General features: G+C 36.7%; 2 protein-coding genes across 3 annotated transcripts; one reads left to right on the plus strand and one right to left on the minus strand.

Moving 5' to 3' along the window:
- The first annotated feature begins 7,572 nt into the window (after positions 1–7,572).
- LOC110768573 (ubiquitin-conjugating enzyme E2 32-like) lies at positions 7,573–10,437 on the plus strand. 2 transcript variants are annotated; one of them, XM_021972345.2, is made up of 6 exons: positions 7,573–7,695; positions 8,052–8,383; positions 8,687–8,815; positions 8,933–9,014; positions 9,736–9,899; positions 9,989–10,437. In XM_021972345.2, exons 2-6 carry the CDS (start codon positions 8,210–8,212, stop codon positions 10,217–10,219), a joined length of 780 nt encoding a protein of 259 aa, XP_021828037.2. In that variant the 5' UTR covers positions 7,573–7,695; positions 8,052–8,209; the 3' UTR covers positions 10,220–10,437. The 2 variants fall into 2 exon arrangements, with proteins under 2 accessions (XP_021828037.2, XP_021828038.2); XM_021972346.2 differs by lacking the exon at positions 7,573–7,695 and having other exon boundaries at positions 8,244–8,569; positions 8,610–8,815.
- A 4,411-nt stretch (positions 10,438–14,848) lies between these two features.
- LOC110768567 (E3 ubiquitin-protein ligase Os04g0590900-like) lies at positions 14,849–17,084 on the minus strand. Its single transcript, XM_021972340.2, has one exon. It carries the CDS (start codon positions 16,163–16,165, stop codon positions 15,134–15,136), a length of 1,032 nt encoding a protein of 343 aa, XP_021828032.1. The 5' UTR covers positions 16,166–17,084; the 3' UTR covers positions 14,849–15,133.
- Between the last annotated feature and the right edge of the window lie 1,644 nt (positions 17,085–18,728).

Consider the following 18,728-nt stretch of genomic DNA (forward strand, 5'->3'; position numbering starts at 1 on the left):
AAAAATAAACAACTAAAAGGAAATGAAAACAGAGCAGACACAATTCCTTTAGCTCCAAAAACTCGGCTGAAGGATTACACACCAACATTCCCTTCTAATCCTTTAGCCGACTTAACACCAAGTAATTCCCTTAAGTATGCAAACCTGTCCTTAGGCAAAGCTTTAGTCAGAATATCTGCAATTTGCTCCTCAGTTCTGCAATAGACAAGTTCTATCTCCTTGGCTTGAATTGCTTCTCGAATGAAATGAAACTTTCTGTTAATGTGCCTTGACTTCTGGTGGAAAACAGGGTTCTTTGCCATAGCAATTGCTGATGTGTTATCACACATTATCTGTGTTCCTTCAATCTGTTCTTCTCCAAAATCTTCAAGTACAAATCTCAGCCACTTTGCTTGAGAAGTAGCCTCTGCAGCACTTATATATTCTGCCTCTGCTGTAGACAAAGCAACTGTATTTTGCTTAATTGAAGCCCACGAAAACACTCCCGATCCCATAGTAAAAGCATACCCTGAGGTACTCCTCATGTCATCTTCACTTCCTGCCCAGTCACTATCACAATAGCCAATAAGAGTAGTTTCTTTTCCCTTCTCAAATACAATTCCAAAGTCTATTGTTCCTTGAATGTATCTCAATACCCTTTTAGCAGTTCCCATGTGTTTCTTGGTGGGATTGTGCATGAATCTTGCCAAGAGGCTAGCTGCAAACATTATGTCAGGCCTAGTTGCAGTCAAGTAGAGCAAGCTGCCCACAATCTGTCTATATTCTCCTTCATCTGCAGCCTCACTTCCATCATTCTTACTTAACTTCTCATTCATTGCAAGTGGTGTAGCCACTATTTTGCAATCTTTCAAACCAAATTTTTCAACCAGCTTCTGTCCATACTTCTTCTGATGCAAGAAAATGCTTTGTTTAGACTGTATCACCCCCATTCCAAGAAAATGGTGTAATACTCCCAAATCTGTCATCTCATAGTGTTCCATCATATCTCTCCTAAATTCTTCAATCATTTGAGAGCTGCTACCCGTGTACACTATGTCATCAACATATAGAGAAACAATAAGAACATCTGAACCTTCTGCCTTAACATATAAAGTTGCCTCACTTGGACTTTTCTTGAAACCAGCCTTGTTGAAATAGGCATCAATCTCGTCATACCAAGCTCTTGGTGCTTGCTTCAAACCATACAAAGCTTTGTGTAACTTGTATACCTTTGTTTCCTCATCCTTCTTTACAAATCCTTGTGGTTGCTCCACATATACTTCCTCCTTTAAAACTCCATTAAGAAATGCAGATTTCACATCTAGTTGATACAAGCTCCATTCCTTATGTGCAGCAAGAGCAATCAAGGTCCTAATGGTGTCTAGCCTTGCCACAGGGGCAAAAGTCTCATTGTAATCAATACCGGGCTTTTGTGAGTAGCCTTTAGCCACTAAACGAGCCTTGTTTTTCTGCACAGTACCATCTAGATTCAGTTTAGTCTTGTAGACCCACTTAACACCAATCACAGGTTTAGCAAATGGTCTCTCGACAAGTTTCCAAGTGTCATTTTTTTCTATCATTTCCAGTTCAGCTTCCATTGCCTTTCTCCATGACTTATCTTGAGCTGCATCTTCATAATTTTCAGGTTCCACAATACACACATTACACTTAGCCATGATTTCACTTACACTTCTCCATTTCTTTGGTGTGTGATCAAAGAATTGAGAACTTTCACCTATGCCTTCATCTTGCAGAGTGGTATCTTCAACTATTTGAGTTTGTGTATCCAAGCTTTGACTTGGTTCAGCTTGTAATGTGACTTCTTCATCCATTTGCAGTGGTGTATCCAAGCTTTGACTTGGTTCACAGCTTTGATTCTCAGTAGGCAAAGGGACTACCATCTCTTCTTCATTTGTATTTTCCCACTTCCATAAGCCATTTTCATCAAATTGCACATCTCTGGACAGAATTATCTTCCTAGTACTTGGATCAAACAGCCTATATCCCTTTTCACAGAGACCATAGCCTACAAAAATACACTTGTGACTGTTTTCTTCAAGCTTATGCCTCAATGCTGAAGGAATAAACACATGACAAGGAGATCCAAATATTTTTAAATGTGCAATTCCTGGTTTTCTGCCAGTATAAGCTTCAAATGGTGTTATCTTGTTAAGAGCCTTGGTAGGACATCTATTCAGCAAATAGACTGCTGTATTTACAGCTTCTGCCCAAAACTCATAGGGAACACCTTTCTCATGCAACATGGACTTGGCCATTTCTGTTGCATTCCTAAGAGGACACAAATTAATGTGCAAACAACCAATTAAAAATACCCGCAAGTGCACGAATCTATTGAAGTATAGATTATGTAAGTACGGGGTCGATCCCACGAAGAACTTGTCGGCTTCCTATAAGTTCTAATTTGAGTACGTAAAGAACACTTAATTGACACACCACAAATGCACAAATGCAAAATGGAAACTAAAAATAAGTAAGAAAGTGTAAAAGAAATGAAACAACACAAGAAAACTAAAGAAAAACACAAACAGCACTTTCTATCGCCCTTTTATCACCTATTTATCACCTGTGAACAGTGCTGTGAATAGTATCGTGAACAGTGAAAAATGAACAGTGATGACCGGTCGCATGAACAGTGACGACCGGTCGTTTTTGGCAGAGTCGAAACTCAAATTTGGACGTGATGAGCGACCGGTCGTTAGGTGAAAGCGACCGGTCGTTTTTCACAGAGTCGTTTTCTCTGTTTTTCAGTTTCGACCTCTGTCCAGTGTTTTGCCTATAACTTTCCAACCGTTTGTCCAAAATTCACGTTCTTTATACGGTTGGAATCAGCACAAAAAAACGAAGATCACAACGCTGACCAAAAGTCCAAAACAGTTACGAAAATAAACAGAATTCAATAAAGAAAACACACAACGTTTCAAACACACACACAACACAATTTTGGGGGGGGGGGGGGGGGTTTGGTTTGGTTCAAGTGACCTATTTCTATTGCATGAAAGTAAATGGACTTTGAAATTGAATAAGAAAGGCAGAGATGAATTATCAAAGAGTGGAATCAAGATGTAACAAACACTAGGGTTTCGGAATCCACCCTAAACAATTCTACCAATGTTCATGAATACTCAAGTGATGAACTCTAAACGTGTTGTTGAAGATGTTCGCAATCAAGACCAGTACGAGTGGCTCAAGACGCATTGATTCTCTCTAATGTACGTAAAGTGCAGTACGAGTGCTACAATACTTGTGCCTTCCCTATAATCGAATCTAGGTGTGCTTAGTACTTTGATTCAATTACAAGAAAAACCCATTAAGTTCAAAGAGAATATGAACATCACAAGAACCCTAATAGCATGGTGTTTACATTAGGTATTCAAGAAACCAATTCACATGGATGGTTCTTACTCCATCCATTTATTGCTTAGGAAAACATGAAGATACACATAATCCCAACAATCTCAAGAAGCATGCTTTCAAAGATGGCCAACCAAGGAAAAACACACATCAAGGATAGATTAATTTGGTGAATTGGAATTCAACAATATCTAGAAATTCATACACTCAAGCATCAAAACAATAAGATAATCATGTTTAGGGCTTCAACCTAAGCCCTAGCTATGGAGTTTAGTTGCTCATACTTATTCCAAATACAAACTCAAAACAAAATTAGAAAGAAGTTACAGATTTTGTGAACATGGGAGCTCAAGATCTTCAATGGTGGAAATCTCTTCCACTTCTTGCTTTGTTGTCCTTGTCTTCCTCCTTGAGCTCCCTAGCTCCAAGCTTCATCTCCAGCTCCAAAATCTCTGCAAAATTATGGAAATGATGTCATGGATCCCATACCCCCGTTCAAAAGCCTCTCCAATATCAGATTGCACTTCCTTTTCCTTCCCTCTCTCCTCCTTTCCAGTTTTTACTTTTAGTATTCTAATGCAAAGTCTTCACCCATTGTCTTCTTGTCCCCTTGCAAATGATGAAGCCTTGTCCTCACAAAGATGCCAAATGCTTCAGAAAATATCTCATCTACTAAGGTAAATTCTTGTTACCAAGTGTTATGGTAACAAGAATAATCAAGATGACACAATGGAGGTAAAAGCTGGCCAATTCCGGATTTCCAGAGCTGTGGTAACATGCTGGATTGGTTGGATAGGCAATACTTGTCCAATGGAGCTCAAATTTGGATATGTTGTAGTTAACATCCATTGGAACAAGTCTCATGAAGATCATGATCTCATCCGAGCACCAGAGCATGTTGATCCCAGGCCAAGAAGTTGACCTACGAAAATGAACAAAAACAAAGTTTATAACCAATAATGCACTTTTAGCTCATTTTCATTCCAACCAAGGTAAAATCTAGCAAAACACAAAAAGGAAGTAAAAAAGCTATAAAATGTCAAGAACTAACTCAAAATAGTGGGTGAATAACATGAAAAATCATGTGTAAAAATGAACCGAACAATTTCCACTACTGTCCTGTTCTTCCTCTCGGCCACTCCATTTTGCTGTGGAGAATATGCCATAGTTAGCTGCCTTTGAATACCAGATTCCTCACAAAACTTGTTGAATTCTCCAGATAGAAACTCTCCACCCCTGTCACTTCTCAAGCCTTTTATCTTATACCCACTTTGCAGCTCAGTCATAGCTTTGAATTTTCTAAAACATTCAAATGCACTTGACTTATTTCTGATGAAGTACACCCATGACATTCTAGTAAAATCATCTGTAAACAGTAGAAAGTACCTGTTTCCAGATAGTGATTCTGTTTTCATTGGTCCACAGATGTCTGTGTGAACCAATTCCAAAGGGTTTGAAGCTCTCCAAGTGGATTCCAAAGGGAAAGAATCCCTATGCTGTTTTCCAAGCATACAACCATCACATACAACTGACTTCTGCTCCAAGTGAGGTAAGCCATGAACCATCCCTTGATTCTCAAGCAATTTTATACTTCTTTTATTTAAATGCCCCAGCCTCTTATGCCATGTCTGCAAGCAATGTGTGACACTTGCTTTTAGGACCAACTCACTCGCAGGCATCATTGTCAATGGAAAGCATCTGTTATTTGTCATCTGCACCTTCACAATCAGATTTTCTAGTGACTGATTGTCATAAACACTCACCACATTTCCTCCAAACACAAGGTGATAGCCATGTTCCATCATTTGCCCAACACTAAGCAGATTTTCTTCAAGGCCAGGTACAAGCATTACTTCATGAATGTGCTTCTTGCCTAACTTAGTTTTTATCACCAAGGTCCCTTTTCCAGCAACTGGGACCACTTCTCTAGTTCCCATCTTCACCTTAGAGCTCAAATTCCTTTGAATATTGACCAAAAGTCCCTCATCTCCTGTCATGTGGTTACTACAACCACTGTCAATATACCAAGAGTGATTTACCTTCACATCAGTTGCAGCATTACACACATAAAACAAAGTGCCACAATCTTCCTCCTGATTTGCATAATTCACTCTCTGCACATTCTTGTGTCCATAGCAATCTCTGATCATATGTCCAGGCTTCCCACAACCATGGCATTTAGGTTTCCCTTCATACCAACATTTGCCATAATGAAATCTGTCACAATGTTTGCAGGCCATTTTGTTTCCATCATTGGATTTCCAATTTTTCTGAGGTATTTGATCTGCAGAAGCAATTCCATTTTCAGGGTTTTTCCTACCAACATTCAGACTAGAGAAGGCTTTTTCTGTAGAATTCTCAGTGTGTCTATCCAATCTGAGCTCAAAGCTTTTCAGTGAAGCAACAACCTCTTGAACCTCAAGAGTTTCAAGGTCCTTAGAGTGTTCAATTACAGAGCAGATAGAATGATAAGATTTAGGCAAACTAAACAATAGCTTCTGGACAATTCTCTCTCTAGATAGTTCCTCACCATAACTCTTCATATGATTTACTATATCAAACAACCTAACCAGATATACAGATAAAGATTCACTATCCTTCATGCGGGTATATTCAAATTCCCTACGCAGCCCTTGCAATTTGACATTTCGTACCTGTTTATCTCCTCTGAATTCCAGCTTCAGAATATCCCAAGCTCCCTTCGAAGTTTCCTCATTCACAATCCTTGGAAATAGCTGATCTGAAACAGCACTTTGGATCAATCCAAGTGCACGTGCATCCTTCATCAGAGTCTGAACCACCATAGACTTCTCAGTGTCTACAGCCTCCTCTTTCTCCTTCTTCAGATCTAGGTCACTTAACCCATTCTCGACCAGATCCCATAAACCATGAGATTTCAGAATAGTTTTCATTCTGATACTCCAGAACTCATAATTTTCTCCATTGAAAATTGGAGTTCGCAGCTCAGAGGTACTCGATCCTGCCATATTAGACATTGGATTTGAGAAATCGCGATCTTCAGATGAGCTCAAGTTTAGCTCAAACAAAACCCAATTTCTCCGATTCAATCACAGATTCACGCCCAGCTCAAGCAATCGAACCTGGCTCGCGATACCATGTTAGAATTCTTAGTTTCAGCATTTCATATTTTGGATATTTTGGGAGCAAAGAAGAAAAATCACAGAAAAATTGAGAGAGAGCGTTGCTCTGGAGAATGAAAAAATGCTTGTGTATTTCATATTTGTTCCACTGTTTGGTTATAATCGTTAGGCAGAGAGAGGAAAAGAGATATTCTTCCCTGTACCATATTTACAAAAAGCTCAAGTTCTAGCATCCTATTAGATGCTTACACATGTCATTTAAACCTATGCTAGAGATTAAAACACTTGGACTGTGATCCAAGGGTGCACAATAAAACTGAAGAAAAAATAAACAACTAAAAGGAAATGAAAACAGAGCAGACACAATTCCTTTAGCTCCAAAAACTCGGATGAAGGATTACACACCAACAGAATAATCTAATGTATCAAATAATCTAGAAGGCAATATGCTCTTTCCTTTGAGAGGTGGGGAGAAGACAGAAATGGAGAAGCTAGAAGAAAGCTATTGTTCTTGGAAGAACTTTCCTTTCTTCTTTCTGTGAAGAAAGTGTTGGCAAGTACACATAATTGATGCCAATATCAAAAGCTCCCTTTTGTTTCGGCTAACTCGATTCCCGCATATTTAATAATATTTATTGTAGTAATATTAATTGTGGGTGCTTCGTGTGTCTAATTTTCCACGCGGTCATAATAGATTTCATTAATTAATTGTGGGTGTTTCGTGTGTCTAATTTTCCACGCGGTTTTATTATCTTAAATACAACCTTTACAAAACTTTACATAATTAATAAGTTTTGTTCACACTCGAAAGTGGTGGAGGACTTTTCAGACTTATGGGAGAGATCTACTACATGGAGGAGAAAAGGAACAAAGAAGGAAAAGTACTGTTGGGCCGTAAATTAATAGCTTTTCGAGATGTTAAATTCAATGTGACAATTTTAGTCATTGCCGACCCTCATTTCTGGGTGGCTCGGGGCCAGAAATTAAATTAGGTCTTTTCTTTTAGGAACTCCACTTTCTTCTCATATATCGTTTGTATATAATAAAAAATTAATATAAAGGCAAAAAAATATAAAATATTAGAATTTCGATAAAACCCTAATACATGCATATAAATATAACTGAGTCAATTCTGAGCAGCTCATAGATAAATATATGCATATAACAGAGTCATCAAAATGTACAAAATTCGATCCGTGCATGAAGCCTGATGCTCTGCCAATGCATAGAAGATGAATAGATGGTATTGAAAACAGGATACCTTTTCTGTTAAAGTTGTGATTTGCTCGATCAATGGATTCTTCATAATTTAGTATTGATTTTCAGCTTCCATTAAGACTCGTCACGTCCTAATTTCTTTATTGTTTTTTTTTTTTCTTATTTTCTTCATTGTATATTTGTTTTTTGCTTCGAAATCCCAAGTATTCATTCATAGAAAGAGAGAAAGACAAGGAAATGAATATACAGCAAATTAGCAACTCAGCAAAACAACCCAGTTTACTCTTTCGTCAAAGATTCTTCAAAACCGTGTGGTGGTGCTTTATTTTATTATTAATGTTTTATAAAAAATAATTTGTAATGCAAAAGTCGGATGTGCAGGTAAGATTTTGGGTATTAATAGCTGCTGCAAAAAGACATAACGTGGAAGAACCAACAAAAATCAACGAATGCTTTCTCTCTCTCTCACACACCTATAAACACCGCCGCCTCTCTTTCCTCTCTCCGCTTCGTGTTTTAAAGTTTTGTTACCGGAAGAAATGGTTGTGGATCGGGTCGGATCGGCGCAGATCAAACAAAATCAAATGGATACCCTAAGCCTTTGGGACAGGGTGGTGAAGGAATCACGGGCGAGTTTGGCGAGTTACATTCAAACGGAGTTGGAGGAGATGCAATCCAATCCCTCCGACGATTTCAAGTGCCTGGCGCTCAAGGTTCTTTGACTTTGGTTTAATTTCACTTTGAAGGATAAGTTAAGAAATTGGATTGGTGATTCTGAATTCTATTTGAATTTTGGGTATTCGGTTCGACCTCAATTGTTGTTTTTCGCATTCGAATTTGTTTTAAGATAATTTTATGGTCATTTGCGAAAAAATAAAAAAGCCTTTTCTCTTTTTGAAGAAGTATACATTGGGCATAATTTGTCGCTTCATTTTTTTGGGCCTTTCGGCTATTGAAATTGGGCTTGTTGTTCGGCCGAAATGCTAGTTGGTCATATCATTGATATTTGTTTTCAGTCGAACCCATATGATTGGCAATTTGCAATCAGAGGCCCTAATGGAACTGAATTCGAGGGCGGGATTTATCATGGCCGGATCCAGTTTTCGGAGAATTACTTAGAGAGGCCAATATGCACGTTGTTGACGGTAATATCATATGTTGTTGCTTTTTGAGGTTTATGTGGGCTCTTTTGCTACCTGGGTTAGTTTCTTTTTTCTTTTTCAAATTATCAAAATCATGATGTGTGTATACTTTACTTGCAGGAAAATGGTCGCTTCAAAACCCAAACTGAGCTCAGTTTCCACTGGTCTTTCTCTTTGTCTTCGGGGAAGCGGTCAGTCGGGGGTACATTTTATTCTTTCTGAGACATTATGTATGGATGTATATAATGTTAGAATGCATCTCTTAAAACACTCACTCACCTGCTAAAGAAGAAGACACATAATCCAGCAAAACAGAAGCTATTCTTCTACTCTCAGTAAACCAAAATGCTTTTGCTAATGGATGATATATGGTTTTAGCCTCATTATTAGAGCGTCTCCAATCGATATGTCAAAAGTGCCACATAGTCATTTAACATCTAGAAATAACATCTCACACGCTCCAACCAATGTGTCAAAGCTGATGTGGAATGAAGGCTGAAGATTTAGATGTTATTTTTGACATCCCAAAAGCAAGATGTCAAATGAATATTTTATTATTTTTTTCTTTTATATTCTTTTTTAATTAAAAATAAATCAACACTAAAAGGTAATAAAATAATAATTTAATTTGACATATCGGGTGGAGTGTAAAGCTGTGTAAAATGTCAAATTGCCACATCAGCCATCAAATTTAAATTTGATGTTTGGTATTTGACATCTCCCTTGGAGATGCTCTTATAAGTTGTCTCGACTTCATCCCCTTGTTTTTTTTATATAGGGTAATGATTTCCCCACTCTTATTTTGACCACTTACACTTTTTTTTCAGTTATAAAATGGAGTGCAAGTGGACAAAATTGGAGTGGAGAAATAACCACTCTTTATATAATGTGCCATTTTGCTAATGTACTGTTGTTGTTGGCAGTGCGAAGTGCTTTACTTAAACTTATTGAGTTATTGCCCACCTACCCAAATGGTGCATTGGGTTCAGTAGAATACGATAAGGAAGAAAGGCGTGCCCTAGCCATCAAATCTCGTGAAGCAGCCCCAATATTTGGCACTACTGAACGTCAAGAGTTAATTGATGAGGTACAATTCTGACACAAGGTTTCTTTGCAACCAACATCGACTAACATCTCATCATGAAAACTTGCTAAAGAATAATATTAATTTCACAGATTCATAAATATATGCTAAGCAAAGTACCCCCTGTTCCTTCAAACGGGGGAGGGGATATCCCGTTGAGTTCCCAAAATGATCGAGACGGAAGACAGCAGGACATGGTTACCAAAAAAAGAAAAAGAAAGCAGGACATCAATTTAATTTTTGGGAATACAATTAATGCTGACAGTTGCAAGCAGGTAGGGATTTTCGATTTTGGGAAGAGGATCAAAAGCCTATGGTGGTGATCATAGAACAAAATGTCGGCGAAATGATCGTATTTTTGGGGCAGCAATATTTTAGCATGTTTGGTTACATGAATTATTTAGGATGGTGGTGTTTTTAGATGGGTTAATTAATGAATTATTTAAGGTGAAACGTGATTTGCTGTTTATTGCTTTTGAAATAAAATCTATTTGACTTTTACGGGCCTGAGCTTTATTTACAGGCCTATTTGGATTGGTGATTCTGAATTCTATTTGAGTTTTGGGTATTGGATTCGATTCGACCTCAATTGTTGTTTTTAAAATAATCCCGTCCGATACCGCTATTAAAATAACATATAATATATATTCAAAATAGTCATTTTCCAAATTAGCATAATTGTTACTACAATTCCCCAAAAACCAATAGCCCAATACAAAGGTGGAGAAAAAATACCTATGTGGAGTTGAGAAGAAGCAGCCTTGGAACTGGTACAACTGAACGATAAGAGTGTTGGGTTTTTTTTTGTTTGGTTAGCCAGCCTAGTGGGGATTAGTTAATAAAATTGGCCTAGGCTAGGGTATTATTTTAGTCTTTAAAAAAACAAGTCTTCTGGGCTATAGCCCAGGTTAGCTTGTTAGTGGTACCGTCCCTGATTTGTAGTGTAGCCCTCTTTTCTTCTTTTCTTTTCTTTTTTTTCTTTTTATTTTTTTTACAGGCATGTAAACCATAAATTTCATCCAAATAATTACGATTTTGATTTCGATTCAATTGGAAACAGCATACATCATCATTAATAGGATTAGGGTTTAGAACATCATACATCAACATCAATTGGAAGCATCATACATCATCGTTAATAAGATTAGGGTTTAGAACATCATACATCAACATCAATTGGAAGCATCATACATCATCATTAATAGGATTAGAGTTTGGAAACATCATACATCATCTATATATTTCAATTCGATTTCAATTAAATTGGGCCGACCCAATTAGTTTCAGTTTGATTTTGCGGGTTTAGTTGGATTGGGCTTGACCCCAATATTAGTTTTTTATAGACCAAGATTTTTCTTTTTAAATGCCCAATATTGGTTTATTTTTTTCCACTAAATATCAGTTTTTGAAATAGGCCAGCCATAAAGCCCATTTCGTTTTACAGTATCTATTGTTGTAATCTTGTAAATTCATTTATAAATCCAACATTTTTTTTTCCTAATAATCACAATCATCATCCAACATATCAGTTTCCAAGAAAATAGAACAGACATGTGTGCTTACTATCAATCCAAGTATAATCTATTAATTCTTACTACACATGACAAAAAATACACATAAAGCAAGAAATTCGGATTACGCTTACAACCCATGACCCAAAAAAAAACATAAAGATAAATTCATCCATCGCCAAAACACAGAAAACACTAGCTGCAGCAAAACTCTAGCTCTGCAACCAAAAAACCTCCATCCAACTAGCTGCAGCAACATCCATTCAAAGGACTCGACAAAAAAAAATCCATCCAAAAGAAAACCTGCATCACAACCAAGCAACCAAACCAACAACACTAGAACAATTAAAACAATGGTTAATTTCAATTTAATACCTTGAATTCTTATCCTTAAGGCATGTTTACTCCTGAACTTTTAATTTTAACAATAAAGTACCATGTGTTTGTAAATTTTTTACAATGTGGCTCAATCGTTAGATTAGTTGTTAGAGAATCTGTTAAGTGATGACGTGGCAAATTTGAGAACCGTATATTTTTTTTAAAATAAAATAAAATATTAGTAAAGTTTTCATAAAATTCAATTAAATAAGAAATATGATTTTTTAAACCAAGCCCAAACAATTATAATCCAACCATTCCAAACAAGATGATTGTGAAAGGATTAATTCAGATAAGAGAACTTGATCCAATGATTCGTGTGAGATAAAATCTTATCTCGTCTGTCTCACACCTACCAGATAGTGCAAGTGGTTAAGTTAGGCACACTATCAATGTTAGTAGTGGACCGCAGGTCATCCCTCTGTAATCTTAACATGGTATCTGTTGTGTAGATACAGCTGCACCAAAATGGATTCAGTTGCATCCTCAACTTGTGATACTCGCAAGTGCACGAGCCGTTCGGTAGTATAGCGTATGTAAGTGCGAGGTCGATCCCACGAGGATTGGTGATTGAATGATTCAATTCATTTTCCCTACACAAAACAGAAATGAAAAAGAAAGGAAATAAATACAACAAGAAAAAAAAAGGAAATAACTCAAGCAAATAAGTTCCCAAGTTCAATTTAGATTAATGGATTGATTCTAGCTAAAGTATGATTAAGCCATGGTGTGTGGTCATAACCTTGTGTTCCTAATTCCCTAATTTGATCATTTGTTGTCTAACCTAAAATTAAGCATTAGGAACCCATTAAGCATAGAAGAACATTTTAAACAACCAAGTATGTATCTAATCCCTGTTGTCGAATGTCCATACATACTCTTCCTATTCATAGTTCAATTCGAATTAAAGCATGGTGTATACTCTTAATTCAAACCAAGATAGCTAACATGCAAGCCTAAATGGTGATCAATCATTCAAACTAGCATATTAACTTATAAGCATAATGAATAAGAACATGAACCATAATTGAAACTTGGAAACTAATCAAACTTGAAACTAAAGAAAAGAATTTACATAATGAAAAGTAAAGTGGAACTAAGAAAAACTTAAGGAGAATTTCAGCACAAATATTTCATTACAACAATTGAAAACTAGAAAATGAAACTAAGAGAATTTGAGGGAGAGAAGGGAAGGGAGCTCTAGAGAAGTGTTTGAGAGCTCCCCCCCTTGGGGTGTGTTTACAAGCTTGGGAAACCTCACTATATATAGGCCTAAGGAAGCTGAAAATCTGAATTAAGTATGGCTAATGCATACAACACTTGTTTTATAAAATCTGAAATGGTTGATGCACTTCACTAATGCATACAACACTTCCATTATAAAATCTGAAATGGTTGATGCACTTCACTAATAAATCCCACCAGCAGCCCTAGCTCATCTTCATGTCACCATGACCAAGCTTCCAACCAGAAATAATAGCTCATCCTGAGGTCAGCATGATCAGAAACTTCAAGGGCTTACGAATTGGGCTTCCCTTAAGCAAATTAAGACTTTAAGCACTCAAACTTGAAGTTCAGAATGTCTTCTTTCCAGCCATATATCATTTGGGCCAATCCAAGGTCGGAGGAGGAAGTTAAGGCCAAAACAAATTGCTAACTCATTTTGCGCGCTGATAAAATCCATCCTGAGCATGGCTCTGTGTTTGCTAGGTAACAGACTCCATATTTATCCAATGGGGCTGAATTTTGGATATGTTATATTACACACCCATTGGAACAACTTTCATGAAGAATGTGGCCTCATCCGAGCTATGTAGGTTGCTGAAACAAAGCTTGCAATATGACCTACGAAACTGAGCTGGCAGGGGACTGTAGCCAAAATTGAGTTTGTCTTTAAGCTCTTCATCCATTCATCCAAATTAGGCCCTAACATGCATGAATTGCATCATTTACTATCCAAAGCCCTCATTATTACCTAAAGCTCAATGAACTGAAAGATAAACACAAAAAGGATTAAAAGCACAAGTTTAACTCAAAAACATAACCAAATCATAAGCTAGAAGGGTACAAAATGATATGTAAATATGCACCGATCAGTATCATACGTGGCCGATTTACGGGGCCAATTGAACCTTAATAAAATGAATCTCCAATTTGAAACCTCGAATAAAATATAAAAAAGTTACTAATGTGGAATTGGTTGCATATATGGGGGAGTGTGTTGAAGAATATGAGTCCCACGTCAAAAACTCAACAAAATAAAATACAACATATAATGAATAGTTTCATTGTTAATAATATCCAGAATTTTTGTATAAAACCACACACCTGCCAAATTACGTAGCTGATTAAGTTAAAGACAATATCAATGTTGGTAGTATTGAGCCGGGGATCCGTGGCTATTCTATTTTGATCAAACCGTACTTCTAGATTTAATATATGAAAATAGAAGTTGGGGTGTTTAACTTTTTTTGTTGGCAAAGGAACATGTGTTAGGATTTAATGCTAAGCAATTATGTTGGCAAAAAATGAAATAAATAAGTTAAAAGCACAAAATGATTCATTCGAAATGCTTTTTTTTTTTTCTTTTCATTTTTTCATTTTTTTCATTCGTTGGCAAAGGAACATTTGTTAGGATTTAAGACTAAGGCTAGTGGGGTATAGCTCAGTTGGTTGAGTTCTTCGACCTCCACTCATGTGCGCATGTTTGAAACTCCCAAACTCTTAATGAATATTTGTGTAAACCTCCCTCCCCCAAACGCTTGTGCTAAAAAAAAATGCCTAAGTAATTATGTTGGCCAAAAATGAAATAAATAAATTAAACGCAAAAAAATAATTCATTTGATTTTTTTTTTCTTTTTTTTATTACTCAAATCTTGTCAAAGATTAAGGCCCCTGAATCTTGATAGTTTAAATAAAAAATTTAACTTCTCTAAATTTGACATGTCAAAAACAAAATCTAAATTTGAAATCACTCTATCCAAATGACTATTTATAAAATTTGAACATGCAAATCCAAAATTGATCAAGTATTATCCCATGGGTAACAAAAATAATTACAAATGACTCCAAACAAATAAAATATTAATCGGAAAAAATTTTAGAATACAACATGTGTATACAATGCCCTCTTGACAAGAACGACCTTCATAAGTTGGTTTTAGTACCTAAAAAAGGATATTTTATACACTAGTTGTATACTATAATTTTCGATTGGTAGAGAATTACAAATCACTCATTAATGGATCATGAACAAATAATTGTAATAGCTAATTAATCCGGACCAAACTGTTTGATTTGCCAGCTTAATCCACATTCCCCAAAAGAAAACAAAATACAAAAAGTTTTCTAGACTGGAAGTACTGTATTCCGTGCTCTTGAAGGCCTAGTGGGAAAGAATCTTCCACTTGAAAATGATCTCTTCATTGCAACAGGACTCATAACACAATGCAGGAGCACCCCTTTTCTATTGCTAGATTTGCCAACTCCTTCAGCAATATCATCTGACTCTGAGTTCATATCGTCCTCCTCGTCCTCCTCGTCCTCTTCATCATTCCTGCTCAGAATATCAGCTACTAAAACTCGATTATTCTGACGCCAATCGTCCATTGAAACCGACCTTCTAATTGCTTGATGATACCCTTCATGATCTCCTTGCATTGATTCCACATTTTGAGAAGTTTCGGAATTTTGTGCCGTGACAACATTTTGATCATTTGCTGGTTGGCTTTCAGCCATGGATGATGCATCATGATTGGTTGATGATGGAGTTTCAGTCACGGCAGGGTGAGGCAACTGATGAGGAACTATGTTGGCACGACACAATGGGCAATTTGAGTGAGATTTAAGCCATGTATCAATGCATGGGAGATGGAAAGCATGGTTGCACTTAGGCAACAGCCTAAGCCTCTCATCTTCTTCAAACTCACTCAGACAAACTGAGCAATCTGTTCCTTCAACAAATCCATCTCCTTTCTTGTACTTACAAACTGTTAATGACTTGATCAGAGCCTCGTCTAAGCCGGCCGTCACGACATGCCAGGGTTCATGGATGGAGGGATTGTGAGGGTCCTCCATCTCCTCATTCTGCTCCTGATCTTCTCTTCTTGCTCTCCTCCGGTCCGCATTGCCGCAGTACTTGGATATTATAGTGTAGTAGCTAACAAGAAGAAAAGCACTCACCAAAATGCCAATAATTGCAATAACAAGAGGAGAGAAACTTGGGGAAGATGAATTGTCCTCAGGAAACTCAAAGACAGGTGGAGGTGGTATTATCCTGTAACACCATTGTGGACAATACAGACTGCAAAACCCTTGAGAACAATCTTTGGTGTTCATATATGGTATCCAAGTTTTTGGGCTGCCTCCTAGAGACCCCATCACTAATCTAAATTCCAAAACCACCCACAGAAAATTTCTATTTTGCTGATATTCTCAATATCATATTTTTCTTTCTTCCCTCTGGTTCACTTTTTTCAGAGAGAATTGTAATTTCAGACAGTAGGGCAAATCATTCAATACAATTTGCCCTAGACATTAACACAAAGACTAAATAGAAACAAAAGTTTACCTGAAGATTGGTATTTGGATTGGATGGCTTGGGGATTTTTTCTTCCCAACAATGATCAAGGTTCAAGAGCACATGAGCAAAATCTAAGACACTGAATTTTTCAGATTCTGCAGAGTTTTGAAGGCAAGAACAGCAAGTGCAATAACAGAGTCTGTGCAATATAAATTTGATTGAAGAGACAAGATGGGTTGGGAGGCCAAAGCAGCTTACATGGAAAGCAGAGCAAAGCAAAGACTGCAGGATGCTGCTGCTGTGCGTTCTTTTTTGCTTTATTTTTTTTTAATCATTTTAATTCTTTTTCTTTCCTTACATATTCATTCTCTTTTTCTTTTTCTATCTTTTCGGGAGATAATGTTGTTGACTAACGTGCTGGTGTTGGTTGGGAGCTCACTAAAGTAATGAATGCTTTTATTGTTGGCCAAGACTGTTGTAGCTGCAAGCGAGCATATTGCATGGTGCTCTTTGCTTTTACATTAAATTGTAACCAAACTAAAATAAGAGCCGCCAAGATGGATGGGTCAAACCGAAAAAAACTTGCATATCTCATGTTTCATACACCTTTCGCTGAGACATAATGAGAGAGATAGAGAGATGTATGAAACATGGAAAGACGAGTTTTACTCATATCAAACTCACAAGTGCTCTTTTGTCTTCGTAATTTTTTTTTCTTCGAACATTATGCACAAACTAATTTTCTCAGTCAGTCAATCTGTGACAAAAATTGATCAACACAGTATCCACTTTAGACCAAAAACACCATGTGTATCAATGATGGCTTAGCCTTTCAATGTTGCATAAATAAAGAAAAGAAAGAGAGAGAGAGAGAGAGAGAGAGAGAGAGAGAGAAATGTAGTGCTCCATTTTCTGTTCCAAATGCATAAAAATGAAAATGCGGGCCTCGGAAAATGGGGCCTTCAGATTCGTTTTGAGATGAGCATATATTCGCTTAAAGAGTGTTGTAGGGACCAGCATCTCTTCCCAACAAATCAACTGTTGGACTAATAATCTACTTTCAAAAAGAGAACAAGCAAAGCATGATTTTGAAATTCCTAAAACCCAGAATATTGGTCAAGCAAAACAGTAAAGGTGAAGTCAAAAACTAAAGGAAATGTTATGTCATTGAATTAAAAGACAACTTCAGATAACCAAGAAGCTGTCTTCTGTCAGGAGCCTTAAGAACTAAGACTTCTCTCTCTAACAAACTTCTTCCCAATCTTTGGAAACTTTTGCTTTCTCCAAAATGAATATTTCCCATGTGAAGATGGAGTGGAAAACTTAAAGATTTGACACACTAAATTAAGGTACCCTTAGCACTAAGACAATAAAAAAAGTAAGAAGTATAGAATTCTCTCTCTGCTAAACAACTTCCTTTAAACTCTGGACCACCCTTTCATTTCTTTAGACCTACTCAGTGATCTCTTCTCCAAAGTCACGCCAATCATTTATACCATCATACATATATAAGTTGAAATTTAAAGAACCAAGATGTATTTTTGTATATTAAATCTTCCCACAATTGCCTAGAAATGAGGATATCGTCAAAAGTGATTCCAATCTCAGAAAAGTTTCAGCAGTAAAATTCTCCAAACACCAGCTTTGTGAGAGGGGAGGGTGAGGAAGAGAGAAGCATTTTGATTCCAACCAACTAATGGAATTTTGGTGCAAGAAAATAGAAAGTATCAAAGAATAACATTTGACATGCTTTTTCGATAGAATTTTAATGGTTCTGATGGCATATTACTCAAAGACAAAAATATATGACCACCCTTTGCGCGCCCCCCCCCAAAAAAAAAAAGAAATTAAAGATTTCTAACATGATGACCTTAAGAAACGTTAAAAATAAATCTGTATATGTAAGCTGAATATAGTTATATATATGCATCCATCCGTATATGCATATGTATACAGTACACACATGATAAACGGAGAACGGCCCAAGAAAATACAAAAACTAACAATATTTGTACATTCAAGAGTTTAATGTATTAGTGTTTTTTTATAATCAAGTTTAGAACCTAGTTCCCTTCATTTCCAGTGAGCCCATAAAGCATGACTAAATACACCCAGACTTAAACAAAGTACTTCCTGGTTTATGAGCCATCTTCTCCTTCCACCTTTTCCCAAGGGAAAGTGGTAAACATATGGGAAAGCCAAGTTCTTGCTCCCAACACCACTTAATTTCATGGGACAAAAGAAAAAAGAATAGCTAAATTACTCAAGGCAAGACATAAAACAGGAAATATATCCAGTTGCGTCAATAACAGTTATTGACAATAACTAGCTCTTACTCAGAGCACACTATGAATTTCTGTTGTATGAAAAAAGAAAAAACACAAAAAGCAGCAAAACCTGCTGTAACACAAGTTTCTCCAT

Source organism: Prunus avium, chromosome 5 (genome assembly GCF_965620075.1).
Source record: "Prunus avium chromosome 5, drPruAviu1.hap1.1, whole genome shotgun sequence".
Classification (NCBI taxonomy): domain Eukaryota; kingdom Viridiplantae; phylum Streptophyta; class Magnoliopsida; order Rosales; family Rosaceae; genus Prunus; species Prunus avium.

Coding starts and splice junctions, on each gene's coding strand:
- LOC110768573 (XM_021972345.2), top strand. CDS start 8,210: ATGGTTGTGGATCGGGTCGGATCGGCGCAGATCAAACAAAATCAAATG. Junction 8,384..8,686: donor TCAAGTGCCTGGCGCTCAAG/GTTCTTTGACTT, acceptor ATTTGTTTTCAG/TCGAACCCATATGATTGGCA. Junction 8,816..8,932: donor CAATATGCACGTTGTTGACG/GTAATATCATAT, acceptor CTTTACTTGCAG/GAAAATGGTCGCTTCAAAAC.
- LOC110768567 (XM_021972340.2), bottom strand. CDS start 16,165: ATGGGGTCTCTAGGAGGCAGCCCAAAAACTTGGATACCATATATGAAC.